This window comes from Sphaerodactylus townsendi, linkage group LG06 (assembly GCF_021028975.2).
Source record: "Sphaerodactylus townsendi isolate TG3544 linkage group LG06, MPM_Stown_v2.3, whole genome shotgun sequence".
Classification (NCBI taxonomy): Eukaryota; Metazoa; Chordata; class Lepidosauria; order Squamata; family Sphaerodactylidae; genus Sphaerodactylus; species Sphaerodactylus townsendi.
The window spans coordinates 122183461-122197576 of record NC_059430.1 but is presented as its reverse complement, the minus strand read 5'-3'; the positions used below and the strand labels follow the sequence as shown (position 1 = coordinate 122197576).

General features: G+C 44.2%; 1 protein-coding gene across 1 annotated transcript; it reads left to right on the top strand.

The window, feature by feature from the left end:
- Positions 1-3411: 3411 nt before the first annotated feature.
- On the top strand, positions 3412-13068 carry LOC125435494 (phospholipase A2 inhibitor gamma subunit A-like). Its single transcript, XM_048501692.1, has 4 exons — positions 3412-3519; positions 9292-9408; positions 10573-10629; positions 12596-13068. Exons 1-4 carry the CDS (start codon positions 3468-3470, stop codon positions 12805-12807), a joined length of 438 nt encoding a protein of 145 aa, XP_048357649.1. The 5' UTR covers positions 3412-3467; the 3' UTR covers positions 12808-13068.
- Positions 13069-14116: the final 1048 nt, after the last annotated feature.

The window sequence follows — 14116 nt, the reverse complement described above, 5'->3', positions numbered from 1 at the left end:
ATATCTGAGCAGCAGTGGCGTAGTGGCTAAGAGCAGTGGCTAAGAGCAGGTGCACTCTGATCTGGAGGAACCAGGTTTGATTCCCAGCTCTGCCGCCTGAGCTGTGGAGGCTTATCTGGGGAATTCAGATTAGCCTGTACACTCCCACACACGCCAGCTGGGTGACCTTGGGCTAGTCACAGCTTTTCGGAGCTCTCTCAGCCCCACCCACCTCACAGGGTGTTTGTTGTGAGGGGGGAAGGGCAAGGAGATTGTAAGCCCCTTTGAGTCTCCTACAGGAGATAAAGGAGGGATATAAATCCAAACTCTTCTTCTTCTTCTTCTATCTAGAGTCCGCTTATTGACCGTTGGTCCAAGACCTAACCCAAGATTAATGTAGTAATTACTCAATATTTGTCGTGTCAGGTCATAAAAATAAATTTTGGTCAAAATTACTCTCATCATTAACTAATATATTCACAGAGTGACCATTAGTAGAATTCATTTCATAGTAGCCTTATTGACAGTAGGATTAGCAGAAAGGCTCTTTCTTTACAAAACCTTTGCTCTATCTTATTAAAAATACATTGAACCAAAGATCCTTCCTTCTTTCACAAGGGAACAAAAACAAAACCCTCGTCTTTTACTGTGCTCTGATGCACTAGTGCAGAAAGGTGAAGAAAAAAAGTCTCACAGGAAGAAAATTTGTTTCTGACAGTGGAGCTTTTTTTTTTTTTTAAACCCCTTTATTACATTTACAGGAAACTTTTGACTAGAAAATGTTCTGCACCACCGCTCCTGCGAGAAGAGAAGTAAAAAAATTCTTCCTGGGACAGAACATCTTAATTTTTTTTAATGTAGTTGCTTTTTCAGCTGATTTTTTTAAAAAAAAAGTGTTGGAAAGAATCTGTTGCAAAATGGGCAGGGATTATATGTGAAAACCAGATTTAACATTTATTATTATTATTATTATTATTATTATTATTATTATTATTATTATTATTATTATTATTATTATTATTATTATTATTATTATTATTATTATTATTATTATTATTATTATTGATTTGATTTGATTTGATTTGATTTGATTTGATATACCGCCCTATCCCCGGAGGGCTCAGGGTGGTGTACAACATAAAAACATCATATATAAAATCATCATAATACTATTATCATAAATACAGTTAAAAACAGCAATTATTTCCTAACACAGCATCCGACGGAACCCTTACTTAACCCCCCCCCCAAGAAAATGAGGGGGGGAGACAGTGGGTCCCGATGATGTTAGGGACCCATATGGAGCAGAGGGGAGGGGCAGTCTCAGCGGCTGGTCTCTCCAAAGGCCCAGTGGAACAACTCAGTCTAAGATATTTCCAGAATATCTTTTATTGTCAACTAGAGATAAAATGAGAGCATCATGGAATTGCACCCTCATGATGAAAAATTCTGGCATCTTTGCCATTTTATGTGCTTAAAGAGGAAGGTCAAAGGACTTTTGAATGACTTTTTCCCACCATTTTGTGCTGCTGGCTTTCCCACCCATTTGAAGAGAGGCACTATTGGGGGCAACTCAAAACTATTGCCTTCCCCCACTCTGTTTCATTGCTGGTGCCAAACTTCCACAACTCAGAGGAGGCAACCTGCCTTGCCGCCAACTGCTTCCACCTCCTCCCTCGACCTCATCAGCATCTGGCCAGGGCCCTATTCACCCCTTCCACCTCCTCCCTCGAGCTCCATTGGGGCTGCAATAGCTGGCAAAGTCTAGCAGGGCTTTGGCTGCCAGAGGCCATGCTAGAGGTCACCCAGGCCTCCTGGCTGCTGCCTTCCCGGGCTAGGGAGAGGCTGTGAGGCCGGGCCACCTCCAGCAGGGATGCAGGATTATTGTGTTCAGACATGTGTCCAGGGGTACAAGCTTTGATGTGCAGGTGATTTTGGAGTGACCAAGTAGAGAAACCATGAGGATCCACAAGGATCCATGTTTTTCAAGCAGGTTTTTGTGCCATTGCGGCATCACAGAGCTTGGGATGTGTGATTGTTTTGGTGCTGCCTGTAGACTAAGACACATTCTATAGTTTCATGGTTTCATTTAATTCTAATGCAAAAAAAAACCCCATATGAATTCATGAGGATCTATTTAAAATCATCTGGATCTGGCTTTTACCCAGATTTGTGACTTGGGGCATGTCCTATCATGTGATGGTGACTTTGAGATGATTTGGTGCAAAAGAACTTTGGTTGTGGTGGGGGAGGATGACTGCCTATATTGACCGGGGGCAAGGGGTGGGGGTGGGGGTGGGAATCTGCAGAAAACTCAGATTTTGTCCTGGGCTCCATTTTTCCTAGCTACATCTCTGGAAGGCACAGGGTAAAAGTTACTAGAAATGAGTGCTGGGGTGGTGGTGGCAGCAAAGGATAGTGGTGGCAGTGCCTCACTCATGTTCTCAAAATCAATCCAAAGCTAAGATGACCAGATTTTCACCTTTTTAAGGCGGGATGCATGGGCACGTGGCCGCAGGAGTGCACTGCCTTCTGGGGCGCTCCCTGGTTTCCCGCCCTGTCACAGGGTGGGAACCGGGAGTGCCCCAGAAGGCAGTGCGGCAGCGTGGGAGGCTGTCGCACTGCCTTCTGGGGCGCTCCCCTGTTTCCCACCCTGTGACAGGGTGGGAAAAGGGGAGCGCCCCAGAAGGTACTGCGGCAGCCTTCCAAAAATCGGGACATTTAAAAAACCCTGCGGGATGCGGGACAAATTGGTTAAAAGCGGGACTGTCCCGCCAAAAACGGGACGTCTGGTCACACTATCCAAAGCTCACTCCTGTTGCACAACTAGCTACTACTTCTTGAAATATGCAGGCCTCCATCAATTTGGTGTGGACTGCAAAGCTAAAACTTCTGGAATGGCTAGAGTGGTCAGCTTTAGACTGGGAAAGTCCTGGAGAGTTCAATGGTAAAACCAGGAGATGGTGTGGGGGATGGGGAGGCGGGAACGGGCCTCAGCCAGGTTTAATGCCATGGAGACTACCCTGCAAAGCAAGAGTGATTGATCTGTGTAGTTTGGAGATCAGCTGTAATTCCAGGAGATCCCCAGGTCCCACCTGGATGTTGGTGCCCCAAAGACTGTCATTGAGCAACATACTCACCCTGGCTTTGCTTGAAACTGTGACTGATGAACGTTAAAATGTTTCTCCCTCTCTGATTAATGTCTTGACCAATGCACTGGTTTGGGCAAGTGCTGTAGTGAAAACACAGAAAAACAATTGCTGTATCATGCTCATCTCTCCCCCCTTGCTTGTTCCAAACCCTCTGGTCTTTGGCACAGGACAGAGCCTAAGGAAGTTGTCTGGCTGCCTCACTTGTTCTTTTTCTGGGAAGCGTTGATCTGTTTTCTTAAGTACAACACCCGTGGCTGATTCAGACAGAAGCAGAGACTTGGTGGCTACACCCACAGTCTCCAATCCTGCTCTAACCCCAGACTTAAGATATCTGGGATGATGCAAAATCTTCTGACCGTCTGCTTCCTTTCCAGATTGATAGCTGCAGGTGAGCCCCCTGGGCCCTTCGAGAAGGGAGAGTTGGGGGTTAATGGGATCTTTGTCCTCCCTTACAGCAAGTTTTTGTATTCTTTCATAGCAAGCCTTTATTGGCATGGACAACAGTACAACAATAATAAAAAACGGATTTAAAAGCATATACAATACAGGGAATAAATGTTAGGTCGAAGGAAATCTACTGGCGTTTAGTAATTTCCAGGAGAAAGTCTGCCACTGTCATACAGAGAGAAGGATCAGGGTTGTCCAACAAGTAGTGTAATCTAATTAAATCAGGGAGATCGGGTAAATGTAAAGGAGTAAGATTTACATACTTGGATCTGATTTCCTTGAATCTGAGACAGTGTAGTCATTGGTAGGCCAGAGATTCAACTGAGCCATCGTTACATGGGCACAGTCTTTTAGCCTTTTCTAGCTTATTAAATCTGCCATGTAACAAGGCAGAAGGCATAACAAGTTTTTGTAAATGCAAAATAGCAATCCCATTTAACAGAGAAGTAACAGGATATTACCTTCCTGAATAAATGGATTAATTCATGTTTACACTCTTATATCACATGACTGCCTCGATATGATGTGTGTTTCTTGTGACTGCGAGCTATTAGCAACCAGCTTGGAGAAATTAATCAAAACCAAACCCAAAATACCTCCTGTGAGGCATTGTTGACATACCAATTCAGATTCTGCAAAATAAATGGCACTTGGTCATCTACTAAAATGGTTTTCAGAAGCTCCTGTTCTGCCGGCACTTCACTTTCTGCTTTGTCGAGTTGCAGGAAGGAAGAAAGTGATTCAAATATAATTTGATGAGGTAGAGTGTCTGTCTTCCAAGCATCCAAGCATCTGGATCTGTCATTTTTATAGATAGCATTGTTTTTTCTGAACTCCCCCCACTGGCTTATGGAGGGATTCCTGTGTCTGTTTCCAGCAGCTGTATTCTGTTTTCTTGTCCTTCTGTTCTCTGCCCATATGCTTGCATGTACTCTTTGGAAAGCAGGAATTCTTTGATAGACAATGTACCTGCAGGGGGAATAGAAAGATGTCTCTGGCACCCTCATGAAACAGGGGTCTTATGGAGGACAGAAAAAGGAAGAATTGTACAACAGATGGGGGTAGGGGATCCCCTTTGGGGATCGGGCAGTATAGAAATTTAAGAAATAATAATAATAATAATAATAATAATAATAATAATAATAATAATAATAATAATAATAATAATAATAATGATGATGATGATGATGATGATGATGATGATGATGATGATGATGATATTGATACAAAAACAGTTATACACAGCAAACAAGATCAATATGCTGGATTTTGTATTACATCACACGTCGGACACTTCCCAAGCATCTAGGACTGTGTGATGTATCGGCGAATAATGCGTGCAGAGCCGAGTAGGGTGGCCTTTTGCAGCTGACATATGGTGATTTTGTCAGCGCCAATTGTTTTTAGTGCCGTCCAAGGTCTTTAGGCACATTATTATTATTATTATTATTATTATTATTATTATTATTATTATTATTATTATTATTATTATTATTATTATTATTATTATTATTATTATTATTATTATTATTATTAAATGTTGGCACCCAATATTGTCATCTACTGGTTTTAATTATTTATCATATGTTGTTTTAAAGTTTATTGATTGTTTCAATGTTGACAGTTGTAACCCACCCTGAGCCCTGCGTGGATAGGACGGGATATAAATTTGAATAAATAAATACATTAAACAAACAAACAAATAATAAACAATGTTGTCCTCCAATGAAAGGCATCATCCCATCAGATGAAACATGAAAGGTCTAGGACAGTGATTCCCAACAGGATTCCGTGGTACCCTGGGGTGCCGTGAGCATGTCCCAGGGATACCGCGGCAACGCTACCGCCCACCCTCGCTTTTGTGGTGCCTCCCACCGGCACCAGCAAGGATATGGAGCTGGCCCAGGGGGCAGGGGCTGCCGCAAGGTCAGCAGCCACTTGCCACCCACCACCCACCCCCCGTGCTTCACCCTGGGAGGGGAAGGGAGGGGGTGGAAAAACAGGGAAACTGGGAGGGGAAGGTGGGGGGAGGATGGCAGGGGTACCGTGAGATAGGAAGAGTGAGGTCAAGGGTATTGTGAAGTCGAAAAGGTTGGAAGACACTGGTCTAGGATGATGGCTCCAACATAGTGTCCAACGGCACCCTAATGCCCACCAACACCTTCCTAGTCCCTGCCAAGTGTTTGTAGAACATGGAAAGTGTCAAGTGAAACATCTGCCTTTCAGGGCATTGATTGACTACAGGTGATTTGATTGGTTGTGCAATTTTTTTAGAAAAACGTTACAGCTGCCACCACAGCCCAAACATCTTCACTGTGTGACTGAAGGTGAGCTGCAGCAGCTAGTTTGTGGTTTGCTCCACCTCCTGTAGCAGCCACTGTAGCACAAATGTTGTGGCTGCACCCACTAAGGCCAGTCCAGCACATGCAGAATAATGCACTTTCAATCCACTTTCAAAGGACTTTGCAGCTGTGCAGAATCGCAAAATCCACTTGCAAACCATTGTGAAAGTGGATTGAAAGTGCATTATTCTGCTTGTGCGGAAGGGGCCCATGCTATGTCAGAGCTCAAAGGTGCCTCCAGGCTAAGAAAGATTGAGGATAAGGGGGAAACTGAGGATCCCACTATTTATAGGGTTGCCAGCTCTGGATTGCAAAATACCTGGAGATTTTTGACGTGGGGTTTGGGGAGGGAAGAAACTTAAACGAAGTAGATCACCATAGGCTCCACCTTCCAAAGAGGTCATTTTCTCCAGATGAACTGATCTCAGGGGGATAGGGCGTAGCTGTTACCTAGGCAGGTTAAATATTGTACTCTACCCTGAAGCCTCTTCACTGGAAGGAAGACTGGGTCAGTGTGTTGGCTTAGAGTAGGAAATACTGTTGTAAGGTTGGGGTGCTGTGTGGATTCCGGGCTGTATGGCTATGTTCTAGCAGCATTCTCTCCTGACGTTTCGCCTGCATCTGTGGCTGGCATCTTCAGAGGACCTGGTAGTAGGAATGGAAAGCAAGTGGAGTATATATACGGTGAGGTCAAAAGGTGAGGCCCTCTGAATAGAGTAGCTTGGTATGTGAGTCACAAAGAAGTCTGTAGCCTGGGAGTAACAATGAAGATAGCAAGGTCAATAGGTGAATGCATCTGAATAGAAGTATCCTGGTCTTTGTTTCCTTTGATTGCTATTGTCTATAGTTGTCCTGTGTTTGTGTGGAGCTAATTAGTCACTGTCTTGATTCTAGAGTTTTTCAACACTGGCAGCCAAATTCTGTTCATTTTCATGGTTTCTTCCTTCCTGTTGAAGTTGTCCATTGTTACTCCCAGGCTACAGACTTCTTTGTGACTCACATACCAGGCTACTCTATTCAGAGGGCCTCACCTTTTGACTTCACAGTATATATACTCCACTTGCTTTCCATTCCTACTATCAGATCCTCTGAAGATGCCAGCCACAGATGCAGGCGAAACGTCAGGAGAGAATGCTGCTAGAACACGGCCATACAGCCCGGAAACCACACAGCACCCCAGTGATTCCGGCCGTGAAAGCCTTCAACAATGTGTTGTAAGGTTCTTTCTTGTGGACTGTTTTGTGGGCAGAAAACCATGTGACAGACAGTGGTCTGTTAGATTACATCTTAAAAGTTGCATGGGACAGTTTAAGCAACCATAAGGAAAAGGCTCTTTGATTTTCATTTGAAAGCAGAGGATGATTTCTGTTTTGACAGAAATTACTAATGTGTGTAAGAAGCCGCAACCTTGACTCCCAGTCATTACACAATGGCACAGTTGTTTAAAGTGTGGGTCCAACATTTATTTTCCTTCCTAGTAAAATAAACTTCTTCAGGTTATGTTTTGATACTCTGTGTTCCTTCCTGGTTTATAGAACGGCCACGGCTAGGAGGACAGGGCAGAGGAGTTTCTGTAGTGGAGGGTGGCCAGGCCACAGCTCACAACCCACGGGGCGGAATTAAAGGGGTGGGGATTTACACACTGCTATGGGATAAGGAGATATGAGTTTGATTCCCCACTCCTCCACATGAGGCCTGTTGGGTGACCTTGGGTTAGCCACAGTTCTCTCCAGTCTCAGCCTTGTTGTAGGGAAGGGAAAAGAAGGTGATTGTAAGCCACTTTGAGACTCCTTAAATGTAGAGAAAAGCAGGATCTAAAAACAACTCTTCTTCTTCATAAAAGTACATCCAAGGGCAAATGGAAGAGGAATGTCTGCTAGTGCACTTCCCTTTTTGTTTAGAAATAGGGTTGCTACTTAAGAGTCCATTCTGCACAGCACACAAGACATGTCTCTGGGACATCTTGAAAAGGGCAACTGCCTCTTTTCACTCTTTAGACCCAAAATAAGACCTTTGGGGGATGTCTCAAAAAGAGGTGATTTCTGGGTGCTTTCCAAACATCAAAGGTGTCAGAGGGGAAAAGAGGCTGTTTCCCACCTTGTAGGTGCAGAAGGCATATAAAGGATATACTTCGTTATATGCAAAGGTTTTCTTCTTGCCCCCCATTACTTTCTTTCTGTAATGGGGAGTTGGCAACCATAATGCAGCTGAGCAAAGAAAAGATGCAGGCCTGAAAGTCTATTCTCTTTCTGTCACTAGGCAAGCTTGATAGTTCAGCAGAATGCCCTTTGTCCAGAGTTATACAGAATGTGCAGATTCAACTGTTTTAAGGTCTTAGATGCCTTGAATTTGCCCTTCTTCAGGAGACAGAAGAAAGAAACATAAAATGTTTAGGCTCTTTTCCTAGGAAGAAGGACAACAAAAGGCAATAGAGATAGGAAAGAAACAGGTCCTAGTTTATCTTGCGTCAAAGGATCAGATGCTCCCATCTTCCAATAAGGGTCTTAGAATACTCAAATGTTTTAGGGAAAGGGAAAATCTCCACCTTTCTTTATGATTGATTGATGATGATGAACTTTAGGGTGTATTCTTTTTACTGCTATTCTGATGTAACCTATAAAAGTAAGAACACACTGTCATCTTCTGTGGTTCCCCTGATGCTGTTTGCCCGGTTGTTGGCGTGAATAAAATATTAGATTTTATTCCTTTGTCGGCTTAAGCTTTTTGGCTTAAATATTTTGAACCCGTTACCCTGCTGTAACAACCTGACTGTTTTGCTCTCTGGTCAGTTTCACTCTCTACTTGCACCCAACATTTTGTGTGCAGCTGAATGGATCCTTCCTGCCTCCATTTGCTGAAGGTTGGCCCAGGACATTTGTTCTGCAGGCTCCAATCCTGGGCACCTTTCAGTCCCAAAAGCACATGGTCTTACTCAGCTGGTCCTGCCAATTCCAGCAATATATAGTTTCCCTATTGAAAAGAAAAATTGGAGGACCTATCTTTGTAGCTATACAAATACACAGAAGAGAATCTTAACCACTCTAAAGACGGGTCTGCCACCCATTGAAAAGCATTGGGTTGACCTACCCTCCATGGGTCGACATATTTTCTTACTACACACAAACCAAACAAAATCTGGGCAATTCGTGTTTTCGTTTTCATTTGTAGCATACAGGGCGCATCTTCTGATTGGCTGGAGAACATTCAAGCAGCTCGAAATGAAGTGCCTCGCCAAGCAGGAGTCTCTTAACTTGCCGTAGTTTAAACACCTTTGACTTCCAGTGTAATTCAATGGTAGCTGTACCCTAGCTATCAAAAATGAAGGAGAATCCATCTGGTGGTCACTGTTTCTTCTTTGTCCTACCATTTAGGAGCATCTTTGTCATGCGAGGTTTGTGAAGATGTTGGAGACAACTGTATGGGATCTTTTCACACTTGTCCCCCTGGTTTTGACACCTGTGGCATCATCCAGGAAGAGACCACAACAAGTTAAGTTAAAAAGGCCCAAAATGTCAGCAATGCTTAGTGGATGCAGGGCAAATAGTCAGAACCCATTGCAATTTTCCCTTCAGCAGGCAAGGCCAGATTATCCATCCATCCATCCATCCATCCATCCATCCATCCATCCATCCATCCATCCATCCATCCATCCATCCATCCATCCATCCATCCATCCATCCATCCATCCATCCATCCATCCATCCATCCATCCATCCATCCATCCATCCATCCATCCATCCATCCGTCCATCCATCCATCCATCCATCCATCCATCCATCCATCCATCCATCCATCCATCCATCCATCCATCCATCCATCCATCCATCCATCCATCCATCCATCCATCCATCCATCCATCCATCCATCCATCCATCCATCCATCCATCCATCCATCCATCCATCTATCTATCTATCTATCTATCTATCTATCTATCTATCTATCTATCTATCTATCTATCTATCTATCTATCTATCTATCTAATATACCGCCCTATCCCCGAAGGGCTAGGAGTCTAGATTAAGAGGAATCCCTGTTGTGATTTAATTACTTGGAGTTTCAGACAATGGAATGTATGACCCTTATGTTGGTTTCACTGGATTTCCTTGAAAGATTATATAGGATTCTATAAAGGGAGGAGGGAGACATTTTCCCAACAGATGAATTAAAACTGACAGCCTTATCAGCATAAGAACTAGGGTGCCACTACCTAGAAATCCCAATTGCTGCCAATTCACCTCCATGTTTGAGGGCACAAGGAGATTGAAATTAACATGTTAACTGGCAAGTATATGAGGAGGTAGTCCTTCAAATGCTCTGGTCCTAAGCAGTGTTGTCAGCCCAGCATCGACAAATGCTGAGAAATTTTGAGGGTGGTGACTAGGGAGGGTGGAGTTTGGGAAGGAGGTGATATTGTTTCCAAGAGACATTCTAGAATTTTCCTCCTAACATTTACCATAAAGACAAAAGGAAATTCCTAGAGCACCACCCTGGAGAATATTTTTTTCAGTCATTTTTCCTGCCACTTCCCAATTCCTTGAGGATGGGGGCTGGGGCCAAGCACCAAAGTTTAAGCACTGTAAGTAGAGTTGCCAGGTGATTCTTTGATCACCAACTGAATATCAGGAGCATCGGGTTGTCAAATCCAGGCTAGGGAATACAGCTGGAGATGAGCTGTATTGTTTTGAGATGTCTGAGACTGCAGGACTAGGTAACAACCCATATTCAAATACAAGTAACATGCTTATTTGTTGGGCTTCTTTTCTTTTCCCACTGTCAGGTTCTGAGACTGAAATCAACAAGACTCTGGATTCTTAATCAGAAGCCTTTATTGAAAACAACAGCACGTTCCTGGCTTTGCAAAAGCCAGTTCTGACCACACTTTCATTTGCCCTTATCTTTATCCCCATGCAGTAATCGTAAATCCATGCAGTAATCATAAATGTGAGAAAGACACAGCTAAAAGAAAGAGCCATTGGGGAGATGAGCATCCCCCAAGGCCAGCGTAGTGATAGATAGCCACCTGCCGCCAGTCCCCTTCAGAGTTGGTGTGTCAGGGTCATTCCTGTTATCAATGATCGAATTCCCACTACCGTCTTAACCAGGTTTCAGAACACAAACTAACCAGGTTTGAGGGACCACCTCCCCACTGCTTGCGTGGCAGATTCCATTTCTGGCGCTCGTTCTCCCCGTTAATCCGCGTTCCGGCAGGACCTGGTTACAAATGGCATAGACCCCATTAACACAGTTCAGAGCTGATCCGAGGGGAGGGATGAGGGTTGAAACCCTGACTCATTTCCTGCCCTGGAGTGTGTCACGGAATTCAGGCAACCAATCAGCGCTGCGATGGTTTTGTTTCCGGTTTTGCGATCGGCCAGCAGAAGGGGACGCAGAAAGACGTTAAACAAACGTGTAAATTTGAGTCATTGATGGTTTACACAGGTAATGATTAACTGTTTGCACAGTTAAACAGTTAAACGTTAAACTTTTACACGCTGGACTTTTTTGATCACGCCCCTACAATGTACATTTCTGAAGTGGGAAAACATCCCGCCCCATCAAGGCACACCAGCCAATTGGGGGAAACCGGCGAAGCGAGCACGCCTGGTAGTGGGGATTGCTATGAGTTCTGCAACCGGGTGTGTCTGCTGTGTGCTCGCTGCGGCGGGGAGGGAGAAACTCCGATGAAAGGGATACGGTTTCACAAGGAACAGGTGTGCAAATTTCAAGTGGGGATTCGACCAATAATTGCAAGCATCAAAGAAAACGAAAGGAAGTGAAAAGTCCATTAACATAGGAGAGGAGAGCCCCTTCTCCAAGTAGGCTTGAATGCCTTCACCTGAGGGCATTCCTTTGATGGAAGGAGAAAACACATCCTATCACCCTCACTACCTGTAGATTTGCAGGATTCACCCTAATGCTCAGTGAATATGGAGAGAGAGAGGCAGTAAAGAGGTGGTCGCTCCAGGGCACTGTACAGTACAGTACAGTAAACCTTTATTAGGCATAAATAATTCTACATACAGTATGTTCGTTTCATAAACAACAATACAACAAGGCATCCAATACACTAAATTAGGATGAATTATACACAAACTTTCTGGAGACCTATTGTGATATCCATATGTTAATTAAAGCTGATATGAACAACTTCTCATGGGCCTCAGACATTAAATCAATGTAATTTAGATGATTTGATACATCGAGGGACACATTTTAGTACCGTCTTTGAGATATTACTTCCGCTAGATATGTAGAGACCCTAAAGGTTATCTCAGAAGATGCATCACTGAGTAAATACTTCACGACATAAGCCGAAGGCAAATTTGTTTTATCTTTGATAATCGGGGTTATATAGTGACTACGTAGTGCAGAGTGAAGCTGACATTCTAGGAGGATATGCTGTATTGTATCCACGGCATTTACAGAGCATGGGCATCGTCTGTCAGCAAATAAAACACCTTGAAATCTCCCGATTGTAACTTTGGAAGGAAAGGCATTTACTCTGGCAAGCATAAATGCTCTGCGACGAGATGGACTGTCGAGACTACAGAGGTATTTTGCTATCTTCCCATGTAGGATGGGTAGGTTTAGAAAGTCTGGAGAACATACTGCAGGTTGCTCCACGGCACTGTAATTCTGATACTGACTATAACCTCCTGGAATTCTTTCTGCAGGGCAAATGAGCGTAACATCCGCCATGAAGGGCTGCACCAACTCTGCTACCTGCAGCGAGAAGCTTCACAGCTCAGGCTCATTTGCTGGGACTAGTGTCATCACAACATCCAGTTGCACACTAGCTTCTGGAAGGGCCAGCTTTGTCCCAGAATGTACCGAATTCTTCTTCCAAGCCTTCACTGGAATCCTACTTGGGAAGCTCTTCAGTTGACTTGCACTAGGATGAAGCGGCAGGGATGCTGCAACACATCCCCATTTAACTCTTCCCCTCCCCAACACTCTGTTTTCCCCAAGCATTTCCCCTATGTCTTTTGGTCTTCTGCAAGTCATAATTGGCAGAAGAAGAGGGTATCCAAGTAACCAGTGTTTGAAGGAGGATGCATCCACTGAGCTTGGCAGATGTCATTGTTCTATCTTGTCACATCTGACTTATGGTGGCTCCGGCAAAGGGTTTTCAAGGCAAAGGGTTCTCAAGGCAAGTGAGAACCTTCCTTATGAGGAGAGGCTGCAGCGTTTGGGACTCTTTCGTTTGGAGAGGAGACGTCTGAGGGGGGATCTGATTGAAGTCTATAAAATTATGCATAGGGTTGAAAATGTTCACAGAGAGAAATTGTTCTCTCTTTCTCACAATACTAGAACCAGGGGGCATCCATTGAAAATGCTGGGGGGAAGAATTAGGACTAATAAAAGGAAACACTTCCTCACGCAACGTGTGATTGGTGTTTGGAATATGCTGCCACAGGAGGTGGTGATGGCCACTAACCTGGATAGCTTTAAAAAAGGCTTGGACAGATTTATGGAGGAGAAGTCGATCTATGGCTACCAATCTTGATCCTCCTTGATCTCAGATTGCACCAGGTGCTCAGGAGCAGCAGCAGCAGAAGGCCATTGCTTTCACCTCCTGCATGTGAGCTCCCAAAGGCACCTGGTGGGCCACTGCGAGTAGCAGAATGCTGGACTAGATGGACTCTGGTCTGATCCAGCAGGCTAGTTCTTATGTTCCTATGTTCTTAACTTTGCCGTTGCTCCCCTCTGCAGAGTCTTTGTTGGTTGTCTACCTTCCAAGTTCTAGCCCTGCTTAGCTTCCAAGATTTGATGAAATATCTGCCTTTTGTATCTGGTGGCAGTAACCCAGGCATAGATCAAGTCCCTCATGCCTTTTTAAAAAATCAACTTTTTATTAATCTACATTAAAAAAAAATACTATGCCAACACTTTAAGTCTAACAAATGTTCCATCCTAAGGCCTTTTCTGAACAGCACAAATTAAACATCTTGAGGACGTTAAGGAAAATGTTTTGGGAAGGAATTCCACACAGGTTTTTCCCCCCAAATGTCCTCAGGATGTTTTATTTCGGCTCTTTTTTCCCAGAATATGTAAATTAAAATCTTTTTCTCTGGGGCCGTTTTGCAGCCGCTTTGCAGCCGCGCCGCCCTCGCGCCGCCCGCCCGTCCCCACACCGGCGTTTCCCCAGTGCACTCGGAAGCGCACTTGTTGGGGGAAACGCCGGCTGGAAGCCG